Below are 26,371 nucleotides of genomic sequence, written 5' to 3' on the forward strand. Positions count from 1 at the left end.
AGCCTCGGAGTTTATGGATCCCCTTTGATCAAAGCAGTGAAAGGCGCGAACATGCAGTGGATTTCTCCAGCAGGATTCATTCCCCACCCCCAGCTGGAAGAGAAGATCCACCCCCAACCCTCAGCATCCCACTCACGCAGAACACCTTGCCTCTCCCACGTTCCACATTAGCATGATGAGAAGCGCTGTGATATCTGGAGCCGGCAGTGACAATATCAAGTATTATTTCATTGGACTTACACATAGCATGTTAATTTTTTCCTTGTGTGGTTTTTCTATAATGAGTGCCAACTTGAGGGAGCTGATCATAGGAATGTGAACAAACACACACACGCGCACACACATATTTAGGTTGCCTGATCGATCTTCCTCCTTTTGTGAGATTTATGTGTTTCAGCAGCAAGACCAAATCCCTCAGGAACTGATGGTGCCACCGTGGAATAAAGCTCACTCTTTCTTACAATTACTGTACTTGGGCAGATTTGGGCAGATATAAACACCCGTCTTAAAAAATGGTTCTTTTGCAAAAAGCATTAAAATGAATCCTGTGTGATGTTTTACCAACTGCAGTAGTAAGACTTTGCTTTACTAACCAATCCACACAGTACATTTGTTAAAGATATCATTTAAAGAAAATTAGCGCTTAGTGTTTTCTTCTTTTGTTTAGCTTCGTGGCTCGATAAAAAGGAAGGTCTGTCATTTCCTTTTGAATTTAAGTGAGGTCCAATAAATGTTTTAAATGTGGGTTTTTCATCATCTCTGAGCTCTACTGTGATTTCAATTAGTGTCATATGTTTATGCATCTACACACATTCATTCAGGAGCTTTGCTCTCATGTATAACACCCACTCATTTGAATTTTCATTTTACCCCCATTCTCCTTCTTTGTTCTCTTTAAAACTTATTGGCTGTTGTTTTGCATCCTGTCATTCTGCTTCTCCTGCTGCCCATCTTCCCCGCTACCTTTTTCTCTCCTCCTTCTTCTTCTTGCCTCTGCCTGTGCTCGCTCCATCTCTTTCTTTTGTTTCATGCTCACTCTGTCTTTCTCCCTTTCTTTCTTTTTCTCCCCCACAACACCCCCAACCACCCCAGAGACCAAGCTTGTTTACTCTGTCTTTTCCACATCTCGGCTCTGTGCAGCTGTGACGGTAATCTTTCTTTCAAATATTTGTTTCTTCCATCTCCAGATTTCCCCCCCTCCTTCTCACTTTTCGTGCTGCCACTGATGCACACCTCGTTCCATCCCTGAAATCTTAACTGTGCTTTGTCCATCTTGGCTCTTGGGGACTTCAAGGCTTTAAGACGTAGCAGGGAAGCCGAGCAAGACGTAATTTTGCTCCTGAAGAATTCAATCAGCTTGCATGCTGTATGCTTGTGTTTTGGCAGTCTTTCCGCTGCTAACCAGTTAGCAATGCCTGTCACCACCACTGAGCTCTATATAGCCAAAGAGCTCTAGATGATGATGGATTGCTATAAAACGATGGCAGCCTCGGAAAGTAATTACCAACTTTGCCTGCGGTGGAAATTCAGCTGATAAGCGCCTTTCCAGGGAAGTCCAGGTATTGCCAAAGCAAACAGGTGAGACACATTGAAGGTCAGAACAGAAGTGATACAGACAGAAACAACACAGCGACACGCACGGTCATACACGCGCAAGCACACACCAGCTGAGCCCCATGCTAACGAACGCTCTTGACAGTAAAATCTAGAAAGCATGCAGAAATTTTCCTAAGATGAGTGCCCTTTCTGCACATGTGCAGACACACTGAATAAATGACAGACGAGCCAGTTCAGTGATGCAACAGAATGCATGCCAAAGATTTAAAGGCTGAATATCCATGGGAGAACATTTTATTATGGGTTTCTGATAATCCATTAGTGAGATCTTGGATGCTTGACAGCATAGCTGGAAACCATCCGATATAGAGTAAACATCAAGCAATGAGACTTCTAACCACACTGTGAAGTGAGATTTGTTGCAAATCGGTTGATGCCCCACATGAGTCGGCCTGCACTGTATTGTAATGCACCGATCTGCACATGCGTCATATGTGCTGACCCCAAATGTGCGGTGAATCACACGGCCCGAGGAGATCATGTTCACCAGCCTAGCAGCTCAGAACTGCGATCTCTGCGCAACACATAAAAATCAATGGAGTCAACAAATGCGGCTCCTAATGCTCTTCCTGTGCGATAAGACAAAATTAGATTGGAGCCAGTGGCCCATAATGGCGAGGCCAGGCAGGTGAAGGGGAATTGGAAACGATGGCGGTTAAAAATCATTTCAGTGACCTGACTTCAGATCCATGGATCTGCTAGGACCCCACAGGCTGTGCCTAAAGCACTGAATAATTGTAATGACGGGCCACTGGTGTCTGAGATTATGACCTGAGAGAAAAAGTTCTATGGCCTTGAGCCCAGTGAAGTGGCAAAGTGTAATTTGTCAAATGAGTGATCACTGTGAACCACGTCTTTGTACGAAACATGATTTATACAGTTTTTATAGATACATTTAACCTGAGGATGGGTGGAGGAGAGACCGCGCTGCATAATGAACACATGGCTTTTAGACCGCTGTGATCTGTTTGGCATTTGTGTAGCTGGTACAGTGGAGCTCATAGTGAATATTTTCTCTGTTATGAAGAATATCTCTACTTAAATTGTAAACTTTCTGTGGTGCACTCTAATGAAAGTCTGTACAGTAATAACAAGACCTAGTGATCTCTCTCTCTCTCTCTCTCTCTCTCTCACACACACACACACACACACACACACACACACACACACACACACACACACACACACACACACACCAGCTCTGCTTCTTTATTTATATCCTTTTCCATTAAACAGTGGGTCCCCCTGCTAATCTTTCACACTAGATGCAGATAACGTTTGTGTATTATTGCTCTGTCAGCTACTTAACCAGCCCCCCCCCCCCCTTTTTTTTTTTTTTTTACAGTTCAGTTAAGGACCTAAAATTCTTCGTGAATATCCGGTTTCATTACATGCACATTTATTTCACAGGGGCAGTGGATTTTAATGGATATCTCTATGTACAAAAAAATATGATAACTTCATTGTGATGCTCTCTGTTCATGCACTGCACATTAGGTATCATGAACATATGTGCAGCATATCTGTTGCTCTCTGTGGCTTTGATTAGCGATCAACCAGGACCTGTGTGAAAAGAAGACTAATGAAACACTGCCTCTGGCATGCCCGTCTCCCAACAATTTTTTCATACTTGTTGGCCTCTATTTAGGAAAAACAAAAACAAAAAAAACTATTTTTTTCTGTTGCACTGTTTTGTGAGGTGGCAGCTTTCATTTGCAAATGATTATATCCAGCCCAACTTCCCAAATCCGAGTGTGACAATGAAAATGACTGGGATCCTGATGGTTTCTGCCTCATCCTTCCTGTCTCAGGGTTAGCATCTGTCCACCCCCTTGAGGTCTGACACCCATTACACTCTGTCTCCATGTGTCAGCATAGACTTTTGTACTTCACGGTTATCAAGCAGGTCATAGCTTTGGCTCCTAAATACAACCGGCAGGCAGAGATCAGAGGAAGAGTGATTGAATGACAGCAGTTTGATCAAAGTGCACGAACACAAACACACACACTCGGGAAACCCTCGTTTCCCCTGAGTACTTGGAGATATTTCGTGACGGCTCCATTAGATGAAAGACCCCACCAAAAATCCTGCACATGTGCCTTCTCAGCTTCTTCAGCAGCAGGTGTGATAGCGAGCGAATGATAAGATAAGATAAGATAAGATAGAACTTTATTAATCCCTCGGGTGGGTTCCTCTGGGAAATTCGATTTCCAAAAAAGCACAGCACCGACAGAAGTTACAGAGTTATACACACACACATATATATAAATACAGAGACAATATAAATAAAATATACGAAGGGGATAAATAGAATAAATAGGAATAAAAATAAAAATACAAGTGAATTGCATATTTCAAGTATTGAGTCTATTGCACCGTTGACTATTTACAAAGGTATTGCACAGTGAGGTGAAGAGGCACTACAGCTTAGTTGTTCCCTCCTTTGTCCTCCTGTTTCCCCTCCCTCTCCCCTCCAGAGAGGAGTTAAACAGTCTGATGGCGTGTGGGACAAAGGAGTTTTTAAGTCTGTTAGTTCTTGTCTTTGGGAGAAGCAACCTGTCACTGAACAGACTCTTCTGGTTGTTAATGGCCGTGTGCAGAGGATGCCTGGCATTGTCCATAATGTCCATCAGTTTCTTTAATAGGAGAGATGTGAGCTGGAGGGAGAGTGAGATCTCTTCTTATTTCATTTCTGTTTCTACTGTTTAGAAGAAGTATGGGTACTCTTGCACAGCATGCTTCTCTTTTCATGGCGAGCAGGTTGTTTGTTTTGGTGGATAGACTGCCTTAATGAGGGCAGGGGGTAGAGCGAATGGGAGGGAGGGCCTCGCCTTAAAGGGATGATTAGAAAAAGTAGAGTTGAGAGCAAATTCCTCTGAAGACAAACGCTGACCAAAAATACACAGCCGGTGCATTCACGTGCCTTTGAGGAATACCGATGCAAACTGAGAAACGTGGCAGAGTCCTCGGCACTTTGTCTGACATCATCTTTGCTTCGTGCTGTCTGATGCGGCCACAAATGTGCGTCACTCGGTCCTGAGGTCCTAATTAAAACCCAAACCAAGATGATAGCGGCTGGTTCGGCGGAAGAAGCCTGTGAACGTCTTAGCGTGCTCAGATCCACAGCCAGCCAGTGTCCTGGTGTGGGAGAGATCTGGTCACCGTGGGCATGAGACAGACTGTATTATCTGCTCAGCGGCCGCCTGGCTCAAGAGATTGCTCGGCGGAGGGATGGGCAGTTAGGCAACAGGATAAGATATGTCCTCCTTTGGTGTCAGAGACTGAGTTGATGCCATTTGATATTTGCGTGTGTTGGAATACGTGCTGACAACTTAATTCTCATGAAAACAGGCACTGTTCACTAATCACAAAAGTATCCCATGACTGTCATGAGCCTGACATGAGTTTTCCAGTGATTTTTGTGACATTTAGGGGTGTGCACCTTTAGCTGTGGGAGAGGGCAGCAGTGACCTTATCTGACACTGCCAACAGCAGAAGACATCAAAAGACAAATAACAGAGGAAAACCACGAGACACCAAGCAGACGTAAGGATAAACGGGTACAGGCAATGCCGTTAAATCACGGTGCACACTGCTGGCATTGCTTTAGATGTCATGGTTTCAGGGGTAGAGTTCAGCAGCATGAATCACGGATGTTGCTGCTGGAAGTCAGTCCCCCGTGAGGACGGATGGCAAAAGTAACTTTTTCTAATGTCTGTGTTATGTGCCTTAATATTCATTGTTGTTTTCTCTTCCTCTCTTGCAGGTATTCCTAGTAACATTGGTCCAGTTAGTAAGTAAACAGTTACAAGTAAACAATATGACTGCTTGATGCTTTGCTTTGCCTACTGTCCCACTCTTCACCGTACACCCCTAAACCCATTGCCAGGTGTTCATTTCTGATTCCAATCTTATGAAAAATCACTCAGCAATTGTCGACTAACCTTTTTTTTTTGGTTAGGGGGAGGGATAAGCCATAGCTGGGGGCTATATTGTCATAATGTGGGCATATTAATTTACTTTATCCTGATTCAACTCGACCAGATAATACTTGCCTGGCTCTGCATGGCAAATGTCATTTGTTTTTTTTCCCCCCTCCTTCTCTCCCATGCATTATAAATAAATGGCATCTAGACTTTATTAAAGTGCCAAGACCTCTCTGACAGTGTAATGTCACAGGAGGTCATTTTAATATAAGCCGCAAGCGCCTCGGCTGGTATTATCTTCGTCAAACAGTAGCCCCTCAGGAGGAGGAGGAGGAGGAAGAGAGGTGCCATGTCTCAAGTTACCGCTGCCTGGAAGGCTGTGTGATGCAGGAAACATAGGACTGTATTGAACAAGTCAAAGTGCATTCACAGCCTGGCTCAGTTCGCCTTAATCTTTTTTCTTTTTTTTCCCCATCGCCCTGTTCTTCATGAGTATCCTCTATTCCCGGGGCAGTGGATCGATTAATAAATTGCTTCCTCCTGATGAAGTTACCTGTTAAATTAAGATCAACAGCATTTTTCAATATTTCCAATTATTTGTGAGCTCTTTTTAAGCTCAGTAGTAAATTGTTTTCATTTAATATCCAATTGTGTGCTCAAGCCAACCCAAGGTTCCCCAAAGGACACATGCGTGCTTGTCTTGTTTTTATCATTTAAAGGCTAAGACGACTTCTGGGCAAGTTTCCTAAAACGTGCTGCGAGCGACGTAGGGATTGTTCCCGGGTGGTTATTAATCAGGCTTTAGTGTGGTAGCTTACTCAGTAAGTGAACACTTGTTATAAAGTCTGATGCTATGACGTCATGAGTCAGAAATGGACATGTGGCCAAGACGACCAATTTCACCCCCCCCCCTAACCCAACTACAGTCTTCCACTGCTTGCCTCCGAATTGTGCTTCGTCTTCATGCACGGCATTATTAGTGCTTAGTGTGTGTGGGCATGCTCTTCATACATGCTGTGTACACGTACATATTCACTGCTGCACATCCATCCTCTCCGTCCCTTCCAAAATGCCAGGCCAGACCATGTCCAACGGCTGTCCTCAAATCCTTTACAGGGCGGGTGTGCATGCTGATAAGTGCGTGTGTGTGTACGTGTGTGTGTTTTGGGGAGGGAGGATGGGCGATGTAGAAAGGACACTCTGACAAACCAAAGTCTTCGTTTCTCATCCAGATTGGCCCACGGGGATTTAGATTTCTCACGAGTGGCTGTCTTGTTGCAGCAGCCTTCCACAGAACCAACAAAACACAAAAAAATGAAACATGCTGACTGTCTTATTTTTTAAGCACACTGAAGAGGATGAGGCCATTTTCAGCGCAAACACAAACCAACGTTAAGTCGCATTATTAATAAAGTAAGAACAGGCTAAGGGGGGAAAAGGTTATGATGTCCTTGAGGTTTGTTTTTTTAAGGATTGGAAACAAAGCTACTGTTTGGGGGAGAAAAAACAAAGCCCTGCACTTTTTATGTTGTTTTTTGAAGGTAATTGAATTCCTTATTGACTTTCCTCAATTCTATTTCAAGTTTATTAAGCCAGGCAGAATTGCCTAATGCAGACCATTAAAGTGAAATTAATATTTTAAAAAACAATTCTGGCTCTGCAAGATTGCATTTCATTATAAGTATGGCATTGATTAAAATCCGTCACCACTCATTTCACTCCTGAATATTCCCCATAACAAAATAATTAATGGAACCTAGATGTGCATTACATCCCGTCAGTTGCCAACACAGAAACCCTGTTTCCAAAAGAATGCAAGTTTGGGAAATGTGTAAAATGAAAATAAAATTATTGTTATGATTTGAAACTGTATTTCACTGAAAGTGGTACAAAGACAATACATTGAGACTTTCTGCAGCTGTATTACCTTCATGAAATGAGCAAAACCGTCTCTAAAGAAAAAAAAATGCCAGCATTGTTGCTTAAGAACCTATATGTATTGTTTAACATTTATAGCATTACTTTATAAATTTGCAAAGTACCCAGTGTACACCAAAGCAGCCATTTACCAGCATGAAGGCTGGATTTTGGACTGTGCACAGATAACATTAAATGCCTGACCTCAGCTCATCTTAAATGAGCTCAGGTTCAGAAAAGGGCAGTTTTCTTTACTTCTTGTTGTCTTCTCCTTTAGCGTGGCTCTTTTGTATTTGCAGCTTTGAACTGTGTTTGCTGAGTGTTCCTGAGCTCATGCAGTGATTTCCAGAACCAAATGTGCCGTTCGAAGGCCCAAGAAGATCGCAGCCTTGTTCATTATGTAAAGAGATGTCTCAATATTCTCTGAATCTACTGATGATATTATGTACCGTGTATTATTAAATCCCTTTCAAATTTAGCACAGAGAATCGTTGTTGAACTGTTTGCACACCCAGTAATACACAGAGGAGCAGACGCCTCTCCATCGCTACCTCTGAGAGGCTTTCTTGCTCTTTTTGATAATCGGTCGTGTTACTGACCTTATGCTAATATAACCAATTAGTTAGGAGATGTTTCAACAGTTGTTTAATATTTTTGTCTTACTTTGTTTTATTTTTGATGCTACACAGGTTCCAGGCTTTTGTTTACTCAGCCTTCTTTACTTGATGCTGGCAGCAAATTTAAAATGATCAAACCTGGATTTTTTTTTAATGTCTTTGTGCCGTTTTCAGGTAAACGATTTGACAAGGATTGTGCTTTATGTTGAAACACATTTCACACAGCACCACAACTTTTTTTGGAAACAGGTTGTGATTAAATATCATCATACTTTAGCAATTAGATCAGCTGTTCGACAGATCTAGACAGTGCAGCGTTCTCACCTTTTTTCCCCTCCAAATGTTCCTGGCAGAGCCTTTTTTTTTTGCAGCTGTTTTGACCAAACGGTTTCACTGCTAAGTGATTATCACACGAACAAAGTATTTCAAAGTAGATTTCAAAAAAGAGCTTTTTTTTAAAAGCTCTTTATTTGTTAATATCTCATTTTCAAACAGCATTTCATTCTGTGACTCGTGTGACTCAGACCCAGCGGAGACGTCAAAGTCGTCACCGATGCCAGAATCCCCACGAAGAATCAAATTCTTCTTTTGTTCGAGCAGTTTTGAAATCAGCACTGAGGGTATTTAAAGCGACTGTCACTCTGTAAAGACATACAAACCTCAAAACTAATGTTTTATTGAAATCCAGCCCACTTACAAAAAAAAAGAAAAAAGATTCGAAACCATTATTTCACAAGGGAAAAAAGTCATTATTTAAAAGATTGCACTTGGTGAACAGCAGTCATATTCTCTATTCACACATAGTTAGAGTAAGTGGCTTCTTGCCAAGACACCGCTGGATGTTAATTACCCAAGATTGCATGATTCATGGAGTCAATAGCGAAAGGACAGAAAGATCAAGTGAAGAGATGAAGGGGCACGATGAGGAAACTTATCCGTATTCCTCCCTTTGCTTGAGTCCTCTCCATTTCCAACCGCAAAGTATTTCCCTGACACGGAAATACTGACTTGTATGTAATTATGAGGTTATGCTACCCACAGCAGTCCGTCATTCCAAGTCCCAACACCTGCCATTATTTATTCATTGTTATTCCTCCACCAGAAATACACTGTAATTAGATATTGATTACTCAGTCAATGTGATGAATTAAACAAAATGCCCCCTAACGTCTTCATTTGCTATACATAGAGTCCCTTGCATAAATCATGAGCTAAATACTAAGTTTAACTGAGTTTGGGTTTTTTTCTTGATCTTTTGTCTTCAGTTTTTTTTCCCACTCATCATTGCCATTGCCATAAACATACAGTTGCACAGCAAGGTAATGGACGTCACACAAATTACATACAACGTCTCTCCGACGTCCTTTTAATGGCTCTTTGGATGCATTCTCTGCCCGTCCATGTCAGCCCTGCCCCATCGTGCTGTTTCCTGATTTACAGATCTGAGTCATGCTGGACATGTTCATATCTCCAGTTGTCTGTGTCCACTACCACATAGTCTCCCCTCTTTAGATGATCTGTAAAGTGCATCCCACGAGGACACATCATTAACTCCTGATTTCTCTCAATTGCACGCAGTTCGGCCGAATGTGTCATCCCTAGGTGTCGCTAACCGAAAAGAAGGTAGGCATCTAAGATTATGCAACAATTATGTTTTTGTTTTGCAGATTCATTTACTTCAGGTGTTTGTATAGTTGTCAAAAATGACTCTTTGGTAGCCCAAACTATCCTTCCCTTTTTCCTGGCTTCTTGAAAAGCCCAAAAACATTATAAGTCAGCCTGTCGCACCCTGGAGGCTCAAGAGGTTGCTGCAGCTCTGATTTATACATTAACACTGTTTCAGTTAGGTGCTCAGCTCTCAGGACCGTGTTAGCTCATTAGATAGAAAAGCAGGAGAGGTTTCACTTTTGTCTTTTTTTGAAAGTGTTGGGCTCAACTTAGCTTAATCCATCATGTAGATGCCGTGTTCAGCCACCTCACAACTAGCGCACAACCGCTCAGCTCTGTGTTTCCATGACTGCAGCCAAGCGCTCACAATGTATGTGGCAAGGGCTTATGTCACCTGGTACAATGGCAGAGGCCGGGCCCATTATTTCCTTTTCCCCACTGTTTGCTTTATAGCCGTAAAAGAATGGAGGGATTGATGTGTTCACTGCTAGCCAGTTTCCTTACCCACGCAGCTGTGCACAAATTTATAGTGTGAAAATTCTTGGCTGGCCTCCACCGAGGTGGAGAGTAGTTTGTCAGGGTATAGTTTCTGTCTGGGGAAACATACACAGACAGTTTTGAATTATACTAAGCACTTGTTAATGAAATGAAGCGTAAAAGAGGGTCCATAATATTTGAATTGTTGAATCGAAGGCATTTGTAACAGATGCTGCTACACGCAGCCAGCTTCACTTGGCAATGTCACTCCTTATTTCTCAATGCCATCATTCATCTTTATTGCGTATGTTTCCTTTCTTTTCTTTTTTTTTATTGTTATATTTTTATTAGGCGTGATGCTTGGTATCCTTAATTCTCTGGCATTACATGTGTTATGTTGAATTGCAATATCATGGGGTTTTTTTGTTTGTTTGTTTGTTTGTTTGTTTCTTTTAATTTGTCTAGTAGCTCCTCAAGTTGCATTGTCCACTGCCCCTTCTGTCCACGTTGCAAACAGCAAGCGAGGTAGGAGCTCTGGAATTCCCACATTGTCCCCACCCAATCCCAGATGACACCCAAAGCCTTCTTCCTGTATGAACTGATGTTTCTGCTAACCTGTGAGCTACCCCCCCCCCCCCCCCCCCCCCCCCCGCCAACCCTCCCCAACCCTTGTGACACTACCCCAGTGCTAGAGCACTCTGTATCCGTATCTCCAGCTCAGAGCTAGACTGATGGCTTTCACTGGACGACTCATTCATCTATGGAATCGTATTCTAAACACTATAAAAGTCCCTTGGAATCATTTCTTTTTTCACTGAAAATAAAGTGGGTGTTTGAGGCCACAACTATTTTGGGGGGGAACATGTACCTGAGACTTTTTATTCCCTGTGCGCGCCGTGCATGATTTATAACCTTAGCCTATTTCTAGAAAGGAGAGATTATTTGTCTTCTGAGAGTATGCCTGCAAGAGGGAGGCATCTAACGTAGAGGACCTTAGCTTACATTTGGATAAGACTTGCTGATTTAGGTGAAAGGTAGTGTGAACTGGACTTGCTGTACCTTCGTTTCCGAGACGTGCCGAGTTTATTAGTGTCTGGACAGAGAGAACTGACCTCAATACAGATTCTTAATAAACACAATCCCTTGGACAAAAGCCTCCTGCACTAACCACTTTATCGTGGAGCTGTGAGTGGGCATTCTGTCCAAGCAGCTGCCAGTGTGGCTTAAGGGTCACATCTGTCTGTGCTGTGACACATGGTGTCAGTGGTCACTCGGAGTGACGGGCTGATCCTCACTGGAACAGAGCTGGGGCCGGACACGCCCCATCCTGCAAGCCTTAGGGCAGGACTGCCAGTGAGTATCATGGATTGTAGCAGCTTCGACTCAATATAGCTTTATCTAATTAAGCATGACTGCATAGTAGGCAATGTCACTTTCCCACCCAGCTGCAATTCACCACACACTCACTTGCCTCGCTGATTGCTTGTTGAAAACTCAGTTGGGTCGGACTAAAAAACAACTAAAGAAATGTTTGTTGGATGAATTAAGGGTTTTAAAGATAAGTAATACATCAGTCATTGCAAAGGGTTTTAAAAGAAAACACAAAGGTTTCATCTCATCCTCTCTTCAGACCAGATAACCGCTGACATTAAGACTTACACAAAAACCTCTAAATTCCCTCACACGCCATTCTCAGCGGCTGAGACATCCATTTCATTCATGGTTTGACCTGCCTCATGCTGCGCGGTGCTCCTGATGTGATCGTGTCTCTGTGCTGTCATTTCAGAGCCTTTGTCGCCTCGTGCTGTGGTGTGCTTGAAGTGATGTGACCTCTCTACTAACGCCGTGGTGTTTTATGTGAAACTTCTGTTTTTTTCTAACTCTGGCCATGCCCATGCGAGACTAATCACGACCAACCTTACCTGTCATTCCCCCCAACATCTTCTCCTCAAACCATCTCCATTTTTAACCTCGCATGCCACGGAGCCTCCATCAGACTTGCTAACCCCACCGCCGTAGCACTCGCTGCAAAAGCAACAATTCCAACGCTCTCGCCCGCGTCTCTTTCTCCTTCTTTTCTCTCCTCCTCCCCTCTCCTCACTTCACACTTGCTCTCTCTTTGCAAGACTGCGAATGCTTCGGCCACTCCAACCGATGCAGCTATATCGAGCTGCTAAACACCGTCATTTGCGTGAGCTGTAAGCACAACACTAGGGGCCAGCACTGCCAGCTATGCAAGCTGGGCTACTACCGCAATGCCTCAGCAGAACTGGACGATGAAAATGTGTGCATAGGTCAGTCCCCCATCCGGGCCCCTTCACCACCACCACGCTTTCACACTCTCTTCACCTCACCTCCTGTCTCTGACTCCTCATTAGAGAAATTGTCAGTTTCATCCCCAACACGTCATCACTCATACACTCTCCTGTTTCCATGTCCAGTCATCTTCCTCTTTTGCTTCTTCTGCTTTCACACAAGGTTGTTGCTCATAAATCTCCTTGTTAGCCTGGGTGTTAGCAGGTGATGCTTAAGGGAGTCTTTAGCATCATATTAAAATTAGCAGTTTACCATTTATTAAATATACCTTTATTTTTACCTACTAGCTCTCATATATTGTGTTTTATTGTAATCTCTTGCTGCTAGCTAGGTTTTATTTGAAAGGTGTATATTGAAGCCAAAATGATCCTATTCTCAAGGTTTAGCATGTGGGCGAGGTGAGAAAACTATAATTTGAGGAATAAATGTCCTCCTGAATAGCTGCATGGTGATTAGAAATTGGTTAGTGTGAAATGGTCACAACAGCTACATCTGAAACGTTAGCAGGTTTGTGCCTTGTCACAATTTTCTGTACAAATTCTGTCATTAAGGAGAAACAGTTCAAATGTTAGGATATAGCTGAGTTAGATAAGAAAACTGAGAGCACTGTTATGTCTTTATGTTTATTATTAAGGTACAGACAGAAGCATGTTGCCTTAGCTTAGGACATTATAGATTAAGGATAACATTTAGTCTTGCTTTGTCCAAAGGTAACCTTCGAAACCTTGTATGACATGACATATAGACCACAAAGTGTTGAGTGACCCCTCATTTTTTAATATTTTGCTTCCCAGGAGTCAGATTTTCTTATGTTTAAAGTGGTCTTGAGCAATAGTGAGCAAAACGCAGGAGTGTTTTTTTGTTAAGCCACTTAACACATGTGAATCACTCAAAGGCACCTAACCTACAGGATGAATCACTGTTGTGTCCAACATTACAGACAAATGGGAAAGAACCAAATTTAAATTGTGTTTTAGGCACTTTCTTAGTAGATGCCAGTTGTGGAATCTACAAAAAAATAAAATAAAATGCCAAGGACAACATAATTTAACAGATATCAAATAGTATTTTTGCACCAACAGGTAGATTCTCAAAGAGCTATTAGCTAAAAGCTTGGCATGTCTGTGCATCATGTGTACCCTTATAAAATCTTAGGAAAGCAGGACAATATAAGAAGCGGCAGAACTTACAAAAAAACTATTTGCAGCAGATGAACAGTATCTGAAAGTCATGTCCTTAGGAAATAAGAAACAATTCCAGCAAACACCTGACACAGGACCTGAGAGATAGATTTGGCTCTTTAGTTGATCTGCTGATGACCAAACCCGCAACTTGTCTTAGTGGAAAAGTGGCTGTCAACAAGTCATTATCAAGCAAGGTAAATAATAAGGGGGGAGCTGAGGTTCTGCCAAATTATACAAGAACTGGACGGAAAATCAGTGGCTACAGGTTGGATGCAGTCTTGAATCCAAATTAAAAATTTTGGACATCATCAATATGTATGAAGGAGGCCAGGAGTGTGGTACAAAATTGAATGTCTACAGCCATCTGTGAACATGGTAGAAGCTCTGTCGTGGTTTGGAGCTGCATTTCAGCCAGTGGTGTCTGGGATCTTGAAAAAATTGCAGAAAAGTTCCAGCAGATTTTGATCCATCATGCAATAGCATCTGGAAAGAAAGAATTTCCAGCATGACAATGATCCCAAACACACTGACAGCATGCCTGGATAGAAAAAGCACGCAGTGGGAGGCTATCAGTCATGGATTGGCCTCCCCGGACGTCAACATTATTGAAGCAGCGTGGGATCATCTTGACAGAGAAGGAAATAGAAGTTAGCAAACTTCCAAAGAAGAGCTTTGAATTTCCTTCAGGAAGTCTGGAGAACTATTGCTGAACAGAGTTCAGGCTGTGTTGAAGAATAAAGATGGTTATACCATATACTCATTCCCATGTATGATTACATGTTTGAATAATCACTGCACCTATTCTCCATTTTCCTAGCAAAATATTAAAAAAATTTGGAGGTGACTTGTGACTTTCGCACAGTACTGTAGGCTACATAAAATTGGTGGTGGAACTTACAAGCAAATGTATTCAGTATTGCCAAAATACTTGCTGGTGAAGCAAATGCCACCTTTATGGTTATGTCTGAGGTAAAAGGCCATTTCCACTTGGTGTTCCTGTTATTTTGTTCATGACTTTTACGCAGGCATTCATAAAATGCATTATCTACTTTGTCTATGTGTAAAAATTGCGTTTCCTACGGTTCCTAGGGCAGTATCTCGGTTCCCCATTGAATTTTTTAGCTAGCACATGTAGTGTGAATTCACAGCGCTCAGTGCCAGGTGCATTTGTGAGTCCTGAGGGGGGATTCTGACAAGCAACAAGAGTTCTGAGGGAAATGTTGCAGCGAAGTCACACCACCAGTCAGAGGTGCCACACAAGTGCATATGTCATATACATGAAATGGCCTCAGGAGCAGCAGCTGAAACCTGTCACAAGGCATTAAAAGTCGCCGAGGCGTTACTGCGTGCCAAACTCGCCGTCACCCTGCCTCTCTCTCGCTGACCCCCCACTTTGTCACTTGCTGTAACCTCTCTCCTCTTGCCTGACCCTTGGATGTCACTCAGGCGCAGCCGCGTGCAGCCAGCACAGACACAGAAGGTGCAATGTGATGGTCAGGGACTGTCAAAATAAGTGTCACTTTGACTGCAGAGTGTTCCAGGTGCTCTGAAAAGTGGGAAGGTCAGTTGAGTGTGAGGCACTAGAGACTGGGCGTGTTGCTTTCATGAAGCGCTTTATGTTCAAATTGCAGCCAGAGCACCGCTGTCTTCTGTTTGTAATAGGCAATTAAAGATGAAGCCAAATTCTTATCAAAGGATAACAATAAGTCTACAGAGCCATTTAAAAATTAGAGGGAATTAAAGAACATATTACTACAATGCCCATTTCAATGTACTCTCTCATTCCTCTGGAACATTCAGTCTTTATCTTTGTTTCATATCATTATCCATCTCTACCTTCTCATCACATTTCCTGTCTTCTCTTGCCATCTTTTGCTACCTCTACCTGTTTGAATGACTCAGATTTTGGAAGAGCATGTTCAGATAGGCTCACTTTGTCCATCTAAAAAGAAAAAATCAAAGCTACTGATAGTGCTTTGCATATCTGCTCATTGCACGCTGTGTTCTTTAAAACAGCCTTAATTAATGCTATATTAATTACAAGTATGTTGTAATGAATAGAAAATGTTCATGTATCTAGAGCCAGCTTCATTCTCACTCATTCTGTCTCCATTACAGTTGAAATGGTAGCATTTTTCCCTGTATGAGTCTTTAAATCTATTCCCATTCTTTTACCAGTTATAATAATCAAGCACCTTCTTAAGCTAGAGCTCGAGGACCGCAGACCACGCTGTGAAAATCCTAGACTTGTGCTGGGAAGTCAAAGCACTACCCTTTTTTTCTCCAGCCTGTGTGTGTATGTGTGTTTTGTTTTTCCAGAATGTAATTGTAATCCCTATGGCTCAGTCAATGATCGCTGTAATGGCACAGGATTTTGTATATGTAAGGAGGGCACTACAGGGCCTAAGTGTCAGGAGTGTCTGCCCGGCTATTTGTGGGACAATGGCTGCAAATGTAAGTAGAACCGTAACCCTCCCCGTGCAGCTCCTGACTGTTCTCCCCCTCAGCTGTGTCTTTCTCTTCTATTCTCTCTCTGATGTCTTTTCTCTCTGCGTGATTCCTGAAGCTTTGGCTGGAAGAAAAAGAAACAAAAAAAAAAACACTGCACACGTGCAAGACTGCCCAGCTGCCTTGACAAACACAGAGCTAACACATAACACCACCTAACCCGATATATACGAAGCCATTCCTTTCATAGCCTGCACCTGCATTTCACACTCGCTGTGGCTGCATTACCAGCGTCGAATCAGCAGGCGCCGTTTATGGCTCAAATAGAGAGAAAGCAGTGGAATGACGGGATGCATGCTGCTCGGTAACTCAGTTATTCAGGCGTGTCGCACACCAGCAACACAACAGCTGAGTCAATATTGACTGCTTGACAGGCTGCCTGTGATCTGTTTGAGTAGCCATCACCCCTTCACAGTCCACAACAGGACAATGTCATCCAACATCAACATTTTCTCGTTTTGAGTTCCAGCCCATTTATTACTGTCTACACTTTATATTTCCCCTGCTCATTTTGCAGTGCATGCCCTATGTATTTTTTTTTTTTTCAAATGTCACCAATTTTTCATAGTTTCCTTCAAGTCAAATCTCAGTGACAAACCTGCAAGAGGTAGACAAAATAGAGTAAACACTTCAGGATGATGGATTTTAACTCTCTGACAAAGAACTTTAAAGACTGAAAACATCATTGCTAACACTGTTTATGCTCCAGGCACGCATTACTAGGCCTCTTTGGATCTATCTGACTAGTCGAGCGCTGGTTTAAAAAGGCTCGCGTCAATTTTTTTTGTCAGAACAGGTGATAATTGCTTCTAATTGGCGCTCTCCCACCGCGACCCATCTTTGTATCAAGTTACCTCAGATTAATAGGCCTTTTCAACACGACAGTGACATCTATTTGCCCGCCTCCTGCAGCTCAACATTAATCTCTGTCCCGACTAACAAAGGCGTCCTAAACGAGGCACTTCAATAGAGTACGAGGACGTGATTTTGAGATTAAACAGCGACTCCACACTTTTATTACATCCTACAGAAAAGCCAAAAAAAGGGAAAATTTTAATTTAAAGAATTAATTTTTGGTAGTGTAATTTATTCTAGCTTTCTTTTTTAGACAAGTTTGATCGCTAGATATTAATTCTGTGAATTACATTGCCACTGTTTGCTTCAGGTTTCAACATCATTCTCGTGTATCCGAAATATTTGGACTAGGATTGGCTGATGTCTGAGTTTTACTGACTGGAGAGAAAAATATAAGAAACTATAGTTTCACTATTTTAGAAAGTTTAAGTGTCAATCTCTGAATATATATCATTCTAAAACATTAAAGTGCAGGGAAAAAAAACATTTATGACCTGAAGCTGATTCCTGTGCTTCTTCATGTGGATATTAAGTGATCATCGGCATAAGTAGAGTGTAATCTCGTGTTATCAATTAGTGAATTTATTGGGAAACACCCAATAAATAAACAGTGTAAACTTTGTGAAAAAACAAAAGAAGGTATATCATTGTGAACATGTTTAAAACACATGGCTTAATATTCACGTTACAACAACAGTTACCTCAAGGTGCTTCATATTTTAAAGTAAAGACCCTACAATAATGTTAGAGTAACTGAAACAGCACAGAGAAAAATCGATTCCATATAAGGAAAAGTATCACTTTTTTCACAACAGCAAACTCAACATGCAAGGCAGGCAATGTGCGCTCAGTATGTTCCGTTTTATCTGTGGTGCTGTGGACGGAGATGAGATTGGTTAAAGTAAAGGGCTTCACCGAAGGAGCCACGTACAGCACTCGTCACGACTTTCTGAGATGCACTAAGTTTCACGATTTCATTATGCGAACTGTATCAATACAACACGAGCAGATAGAAGCGTTTCCCATTGAGTATACAGCGAATTAGCGACACCCCCGCTGCTTATACTGTGTTTGTTAGCGTCCAACTTAAGAAAACGAATGCTTTAAAGTCTGCTGCATTGTGATTTAAATTCAGTGTAAAATGAGTCACTTGCTTTTTTTAGTAGTTCTCGACACAGAAAGACATTCATTAAAATTCGCTGTTTTTTGTGACTGTACTAATATATTCTGTGTGTACAGCGCAAAGGCACTGTCAGCATGAAAAAATCTGCTTCAAACAAAAGGTGAGAGACAGGCGTCCTAGCATGACCTGCAACGTGAGGCGCACAACCCGAACCTAATGATGTACCGAGAACGCTGAGTGGTACAAAAGCAGAAAAAAGCAATTAACGTGAAAATGTTTAAAACGGCGGAAGAATGTTTTTCGTAGAGAGGCGGCGCCAAGGTAAACAGATGGGAAGCCACACACAGCGGGAGTGAGCACGGAGCAGATCAGTTTGTATTTGTCAGATGAAGCAGTGATCAGAAAATCCACAAACATTACTGTTTGAAGTGTTTGTATGCTCTCAAAACTTCAAACTCTATATCCAAGAGGTCTGAGTAATACTTCACTTAAAAAGCTGCTAAAGTTAAAGATCCGCTCCAGACACGATGAAAGGTATAATACTGGGATTTGCATAGTAATGTGGGTCTGAAAAGAAGTTCAATTACATCTACACCTTCTCCCTGATTAAAATAGTAACACAAAAAAATCCAGAATGTCTTAACATGTAAATATTTTTTGGTCTTTAAGATTTAACTACTTGGTATAAAATTTCTCCTACATCACTCAAACAACAGCTCAGAGACATTCTCATCACATGAATTTGAAGACAGTCTCCGAAAAGGTCAAATATCTCAATGTTTTCAGCACAAACATACTTTGATTGCTTTAATATCTTTTGCCTACAAATAAAAGGCAAAGAGGTTCCTTTGTATTGAGGTTGTAATTTACTGCTTGTGCACTGACTTTTCTACATTGATCAAAGTATTGGTGGCATTTCAAAGAATGCAACATCCAAAGAAGGGGGATCTTTTAGCTGTAAATGTCATAGAGGCTGTATTAGTATGCTCATATCGAGAAAAAGAATAGCATAGTATTGCTATATTCCTGACTACAGATTTTTTCCCCTAGAGATTGATTTTTCTTCTTCTTCTTCTTCTTTTTTGGGTTGTTTGTTTTGTTTTGTTTGTTTGTTTGTTTGTTTGTTTGTTTGTTTGTTTGTTTGTTTGTTTGTTTGTTTGTTTGTTTGTTTGTTTGTTTGTTTGTTTGTTTGTTTGTTTGTTTGTTTGTTTGTTTGTTTGGTCACTGAAAAAAATTCCAGGCTCTTCTGCTCTGGCAGTAACACAAATGTGAAGTTTTTCACTGGAGTTTGATTCATCGCCCCAACAACAAATGAGCCACAAAAGCACCCATAGCAGTGCTTTCACTTCACAAAATGTCCTCTAAAGTAGGAAAGAGAACGAGAAACCCCCAGAATAATGTCAGTCCAAAACCACTGAGTGATTCTATGGCTGAAATGGGAAAACTCGACCTTCTTCTGCATCCCCGCTGCTGCTGCAGGAGTTCTGTGCGTTGACGAGACGCTGTCTGCATGCAGAGCGGGGAAAAAAATGCAATTAAAACTTAAATCTCTCGTCAAACACATCACTTTCCCAGACAGGCGCACCTAGTTCAGCGGCCCCTTCTCTAAATATTATCACTCATATCAAAAGCAAACACAACAAATCTTGTCTTTTACTGCCTGTGCCGGCTCTGTTTATGTGCAGTAATGCAAAATGGTTAATGTGAGAAAATGAAATCAGATAAAGGTGCGGGACAAGAAGTTCCTACTTCTGCTGTGTTTTCAATCTTACAACACTGAACGTGATCGTTCTTGTTTGTCATTATTTTTTTTATATCTTGATGATTTTATTGATCTTTTTTCCTTTTTTTGTTTTTTTTTAAGTCATCACTATCTATTTGTCTTTATAGTCCCTTCAGCTGATGAATCACTCTGCTTCCAGGGAATAGCCATGACCTAAAATTTCCTTTAGAATGAACTAAAATTTCCTTTGAACAGAAAGATTCTTAAAATTATTTTAATGGGATTATTCTGAAAATAAGAAAAAAAACACTTAGCAACCACCAGTCACTATGGAGAAATTTGTGGTTGCTGGAGGTTGGTGGTAGTTGCTGTAAAAAACCCCATTCAGGCAGGCCTCCCCCTCTGTACCCAGCTGGTTGCTAGGCAACAATATGTATTTGTCAGCCTGTTGGTGAGGGAGGTTGCTGGCTGTCGCAAATCAGTCACAAAGAGGTATACAGTGCTGCACTTCTATATGATATTTTCAGTTTTGGATTCAATTTTTCAATCACAACAACAGTCGCCTCAAAGCGCTTTATATTGTAAGGTAGAATCTACAATAATGCATCCAGAGAAAAAAACAACAATCCAATCACATGACCCCCTATGAGCAAGCACTTTGGCGACAGTGGGAAGGAAAAACTCCCTTTTAACAGGAAGAAACCTCCAGAAGAACCAGGCTCAGGAAAGGGTGGGGCCATCTGCCGCAACCGGTTGGGGTGAGAGAAGGAAGACATGAGACAGGATAAAGACAAGCTGTGGAAGAGAGCCAGAGATTAATAACAAGTACAATTCAATGCAGAGAGGTCTATTAACACATGAGTGAGAAAGGTGTCTGCAAACACTTGCCAGCTTCTTGCTAAGCAGTCTTTCTGCTGTCCTCCTTTCCATTCACCCCCAGCTGGCAGCTGCAGATGACTTCCCATCCTTGAGCCTGGGAATGTTTCCTTCCCACTGTCACCTTGCTCATGGGCGATCATCTGATTTTGGGGGCTTTCTCTATATGGTGATAGGGTCTTTTCCTTACAATATAAAGCACCTTGAGGTAACTGCTGTTGTGATTTGAAGCTATAAAAATACAACTGAATTACACTGAATTGAAACAGTGAAATCAGAGACTATTTGTCTTAGTAAGTAAACGCTGTATGTTTTCAAACATGTTGATTGGAGCAGGGATACACATTTTTCCAATGGGGGTCACTGACTAGTCTAAAGTCCAGTGTGACTGAAGCCTAACCTATCAACAACCAATCAAATTGCTGAAAATGTAGTTTTTACCTCAAATTTAGACAAATTAATCGAATCTCACCTTCAAAATGTTCCAAGCTTTAATCAACAAGTTAGGAAGTGGTTGTCTGTAAGTATGGATTACTTTCCTGAACATAGACTAAATCCGACGTTGCTTATATCAAATAGCAAGTCTGATTTGGCCTTAAAGATGTGCCTTTTTAAAGACGTGATCATATCTTATCAGACTAGGATAGTTTGAGATTTTTAGTCCAAAAAAGTGGGCATTCACAACCGTGTCCGATGTCTTTTTTCCAATTATTTTTCTAATCAATTTAGAGCACATTCTGAATAAAAGCCAGTCTGAATATTCTTAGAAATTCACGTTATCATTCTATTGTGACAGCAAGGAAGGATAAGATAGACGAGACGAAAGGTTATTGTCTAATTAAAGGAGTCTCTCCTGTGTACTGATCATATCAAGGCCTCATGATTCTTTAATTAATACATTTGATCGCTCTTCCTTGTCATCTCGAGGAGACAATCTAATTACCAAGTTTAGCCGCTGCCTCATCACAGAGAGCAATCAAAGTGAACAAAGGCTTTCCATAGAGTCTGTTTTGCAGTCTCATATTGACTCATTACTGTAGTTTCTCCTGAGTGGTTGAGGTGGTCATGCAATTGATATGTCAGATGAAAAAAACAAAACAGGGGGAACAAAGATAGAGTTCAGATGTCTTATTTGGATGTAGTTGTGCATAGTAATTGGTGAGCTGTGGCCTGGAGCGAAACTTACTGAGCCAAACAGCAGCTCTCTTTTCTCCCACGAAACACAAATAGGATTCGCACAGTCAATGTTTCTTAACAAGGCTCCCATCAAAGCTCTATTTGGCTATTCCTGTGAGACAGCATGCATCCAATCCTGATTATTAGGAGAGAGGTCTTATATTTGTTTGTGATATTTATGTCCCATAGAGTTCATAGATTGCTCACCGCATTGTTTTCCACTCCTATAAAGGACTGAAATGGGCAGAAGTGGCCCCTGTGTTTATCAGTGTTTATTTGTCTCTGTTGGTTTATTAGTTTGTGCAGCGCAGCTTTGTTTGCCTCCAGCTTGTTTGACAGCTTGCCTCCGCTGGGAATAGAGTGGCCTCGGTGTCCCAGCTCTAAATATACACCAATTTTCACCTGACGTTCAGTTTGTCTAAAGTCAGTGGTGTTTGGGGAAAGCCTCGCAGGCTTTGAGGAAAGTGTGGATTTCTGTGCTGTAACGTAGCTGATTTGATGGGGCTTGAATAAGGTTTTGGTATTAAACAAATAGACGCGTCTTTTTAGATGCTGAAAAAATGTCCTGAAATCTGAAATTTGGTGTTATTTAAAGATTAGAGGCTGTAAAGTTAAACTGATGGGGAATATATGAAATGTTTCAGAGTCATTTAAGTAATAATGATGAAAAAAGACTGTGAAATTAATTTCGAGTGGCATTATACTCTTTAAGAGGTGATTAAAAGATAAAGCCAGTGTTCACCACCTTTTAATTACATGTGTATATATTCATTAGAGTTTAATAGCACTTGTATAGCGCCTAAGATTAATCTCAGCCTCTGTGTACAGTACATCTTTACCACAGCTCGAAGCAACAACATTACACAACATTTTCGCTGTCTTACAAACGTGTTTTGTTCAAATTTTACATCACATTTAATTATTTTCCTATATAAAATAGTCAATTTCATTTAATACTTTAATTTAATTTTATAATTTTACTAGATTTAATTATTAGATATGACATATAATCTATATTTCATGCATTTTACAATCCAAAATGTGCCAAATGTTGAAGCAATACTTGAACATGTTGGAAAATATGCTTATTTGATTTCTTGAGTTTATTAAGAGATCTAAGCCTCTGCACATTAAATAGATCAAAACCAGGCTGTGCCAGCTAATCTGAATGTGCTCAAAGGTTTCAAAGACAAAGAGCATTGCCCACCAGCACCCATGAAACTTACTTATTAAGGGGTGATGTTACAACTTAAAATTATTATGCATTTCAGTTGTTATAGAAGCCATTTCCCTAAAACTACACGCTTTGCCAGTGTGGGGTCATGTAGTGTCAGGATTTGGTACATGCAAATGTAGATGGAGGCCATTGTGAGAGATGTTTAGTGTCTGAGTGGCCATAGTGGAAGAAATCTGACTCTTTTGCTTGAGTCGACCCACAATTCATTAAGGGAAGTTATGTTGCCCTACTTCATTTAGTACGCAGTTAGCTTAAAAACTATTTGGTTGCACAGATTGTCAGTAGTTTCTCTTATGCAAAGACTTGAGGGGATGTTGATGAGTTAGTGATTAATTCAGCAGTGTACTGATTGTAAATTCTGTTAGGTTGCTTTTAGACTTGTTTTTGTTGTCAAGAACAGTGATGAGTTTTAGCCGTGCAGTAGCCACCAGCACAGCAGCTAGCATGGTTCTCAAAATGCTTAATACGGCAGCGTTCCCGTATAAAACAAGAACTTAAATGTGGGTTAGATATGTGAGGCTATAAAGACCAAGCCCCTCATGAGGAATGCAGTTTCATATAGGTACACTGTTGTAGATCATGCTAGCTACATGGAAGATTAATGGTTTTAGGCTACCGAATCTAACTACATTTACTTTACTGTAATTTAATGGCAGCATGTGTTGGTGTATAGATTATGGGCAAATAACCACCCATGAAATTATAGACTACACAATTAGGACAGTATAACCCAATTCCCAGTCTTTGGGCTAAGCCTTGTCTCCATATTTACTGTACTGTAACTATCAAGACCATAAATAAGCATATTTTCAAATTTAAGATTTCATAGACATCAAAAATGGAATAAAATGTGGCAACGCTTTACTTGAAGAACACTTTTTGTCAGTCTTTGATTCCATAATTGGCCATCTTTAAAGCTTCTGCTGTGATGTTTGATAATGGGAGCTAATGAGAAGAGAATCTCCTTCATGCACCAGAACACACTTCAAGTAAAGTGTCACCCAAACACGTGTTTGTGTGTTAAATTCTCACACGTCTTTCCTGTCTTTACATTGCTTCCACCGCAGCCCGGGTGTGTGACAACGAACTCCTGCGCTGCCAAAATGGTGGGACGTGTATCAGCAACGTCCGCTGCAGCTGTCCAACGGGCTATACGGGTTTGCTGTGTGAGAAGCGCCGCTGCGAGTCAGAGCTGGGAGGCTGTGGGGGCCCAGATTCAGGCCAGGCTCACCTGACACCTCCATCCACCTCCAGGCTGCTGCTGCTCCTGCTGCTAGGCTCGGTTCTGCTGAGAGGGGTCTCCTGCCGGCCCGCTGTGCTCTAAAGTGACCCATTACCTGGTGGGAGTCGCACACTTCCCACCTTCTCCACCTTAACCCAAGCTCATCCCCCTCCCCTTTCAGATAATCAACAACCATTTAAAAAAGAACAACCATGAGCTTTCTGGACTGTAATGTTCTGAGCTTCTCCGCCTCCAGACTCAATGGACACTCGCACTGACAATAAAGGGAATGTGCCAGTCAAATGAGTGCAGAAGCTTTTCATTTAATTTCAAAGAATATATAGAAATAATTAAAAAGAAAAACTATACTTCTAAAAAAAATACAGATATTATTAGAAATATGAGTAACTGAGGGTTTGCCTAACAAAAGTAAAATGAGCAGAGAATGGTGAGTCCCACCCCGACCCCTACCCTACCTCTCTCCCTCCCCCCAAAAGCCATACCAGGTACAGTACACGAGCCCCCTTCGATTTTGAGAGGAGATAACTAAAGATGACAGACTCGTTCACTTCTTCTCATATTGCCACGGCAACAACAGCTGCGACCAATCAGCTCTCGCACAAGCCGACGGTGGCCGCCGACCCCTTTGGGATGCTTCTGTGCGTTGTTAATGTTGGCTGGACTGATGCCGAAGAAAAAAAAAACAAACAACAACAACAAAAAAAAGCAAACTTGTCCCCGCTGAATGGCAAAGACTGGCCTCAGAAACAAACCCGTTACACTTCAGCGTGATAACAAACAGAAAGAGGTGAAAAACCCCAGGACGCATTCTTTGCTGTCAGTGCATTGTGGATAGAAGGAAATCTGTCCGGACTGCCACATTGTGACACAAAACCTTGCCCACGTTGATCCCTCTCTGTCTCTATCTTTCTGTCTCTCCTTCGAGCTCGGCCTCATCCTCTCGTTCATCCCCCTCCCTTCCCTCCGATCCTAGTTCCACCCCCAGACGCCGCCACTGACCTGTGCTTTCGTGAACGTTACTCTGTAAAACCCTTGTTGGTTGAAAGATTCTTTTGTCCAATGTTAGTGATGCACATGTAAGAATCCCCCGTCCCATCCCTCGTCCCCCTTTCCTCTCTTCCGAAAAGATACTCCAGTGAAGCTGTCTGATTCTTTTTCTATCTTAGAGCCACCACTCTCCCTACTGTCATGGTCAGGGGATAGTATTCACCTGAGCAGACGAGAAGTGCATAGAAAACCATCAGTGTATTTGCAAGTTCTTTTCTCAACAGATCAAACAAAACAACAAAAAAACAACAAAAAAAGAGAGTCATGTAGTCCTTTTGTATCTTTGCCGAACTGTGATTGAAAAAAAGGCAACCTGTATCTATTTAAGTCATTCAAATGCAGAAGCAGTTGGGTTGTTTTTTCTCTCTCTTTCTCTTTTATTTTCACTTCCTTTTTCACCTTTTCTGTTTATTACTTTTCGTTGTGCAGTTGATTTTCCTTTGTATTGGCAACGTGCTGGCATCAAAGAATATCAGTTTACATATACAGTATTAATAAAGTGTAATAAAATCCCACCAAAGGACATTATAAATGTTTTGTTCTTGCTTTAACACTTGAGAATTTAAATGAATAAAAGGTTAAAAAATTAAGCCCGTGTTGATCTTTTGTTCATGCTAAGAAAGAAAAGATGCGATCGCTGTTTTTTTCCACATCATAAGAGCATCGCTGCAGAAATCATCCATTCAAATTTAGTAGCTGTTTGGAAATTGAAATAATGACAATTAACCACATTGTAGAAATATCAGCAAACAAACACAACAATTTTAGCTTTAATGACTTTATCAAAGTGACAAATGGAATATGCAAGTTTTCTTATTTTTTCGCTATAAATGATGTCTGTATATATTAAAAAGAAGGTC

The 26,371-nt window shown here is 41.4% G+C and overlaps 1 protein-coding gene across 3 annotated transcripts in view; it reads left to right on the plus strand.

Annotated features, from left to right (window-relative positions):
* Window positions 1-26,062, plus strand: part of ntng1a (netrin g1a) — a 132,236-nt gene extending 106,174 nt beyond the window's left edge. Inside the window, exons 5-9 of one of the 3 annotated variants that reach the window (XM_080865753.1) lie at window positions 5,385-5,411; window positions 9,657-9,701; window positions 12,350-12,517; window positions 16,043-16,177; window positions 24,289-26,062. In XM_080865753.1, coding sequence (XP_080721879.1) covers window positions 5,385-5,411; window positions 9,657-9,701; window positions 12,350-12,517; window positions 16,043-16,177; window positions 24,289-24,545 — 632 coding nt within the window. In that variant the 3' untranslated portion in view covers window positions 24,546-26,062. The remainder of the gene's footprint in view (window positions 1-5,384; window positions 5,412-9,656; window positions 9,702-12,349; window positions 12,518-16,042; window positions 16,178-24,288) is intronic. The other 2 variants (XM_080865751.1, XM_080865752.1) reach the window with 2 other exon arrangements.
* Window positions 26,063-26,371: the final 309 nt, after the last annotated feature.

Source organism: Rhamphochromis sp. 'chilingali' (assembly GCF_963969265.1).
Source record: "Rhamphochromis sp. 'chilingali' genome assembly, chromosome: 18".
Classification (NCBI taxonomy): Eukaryota; Metazoa; Chordata; class Actinopteri; order Cichliformes; family Cichlidae; genus Rhamphochromis; species Rhamphochromis sp. 'chilingali'.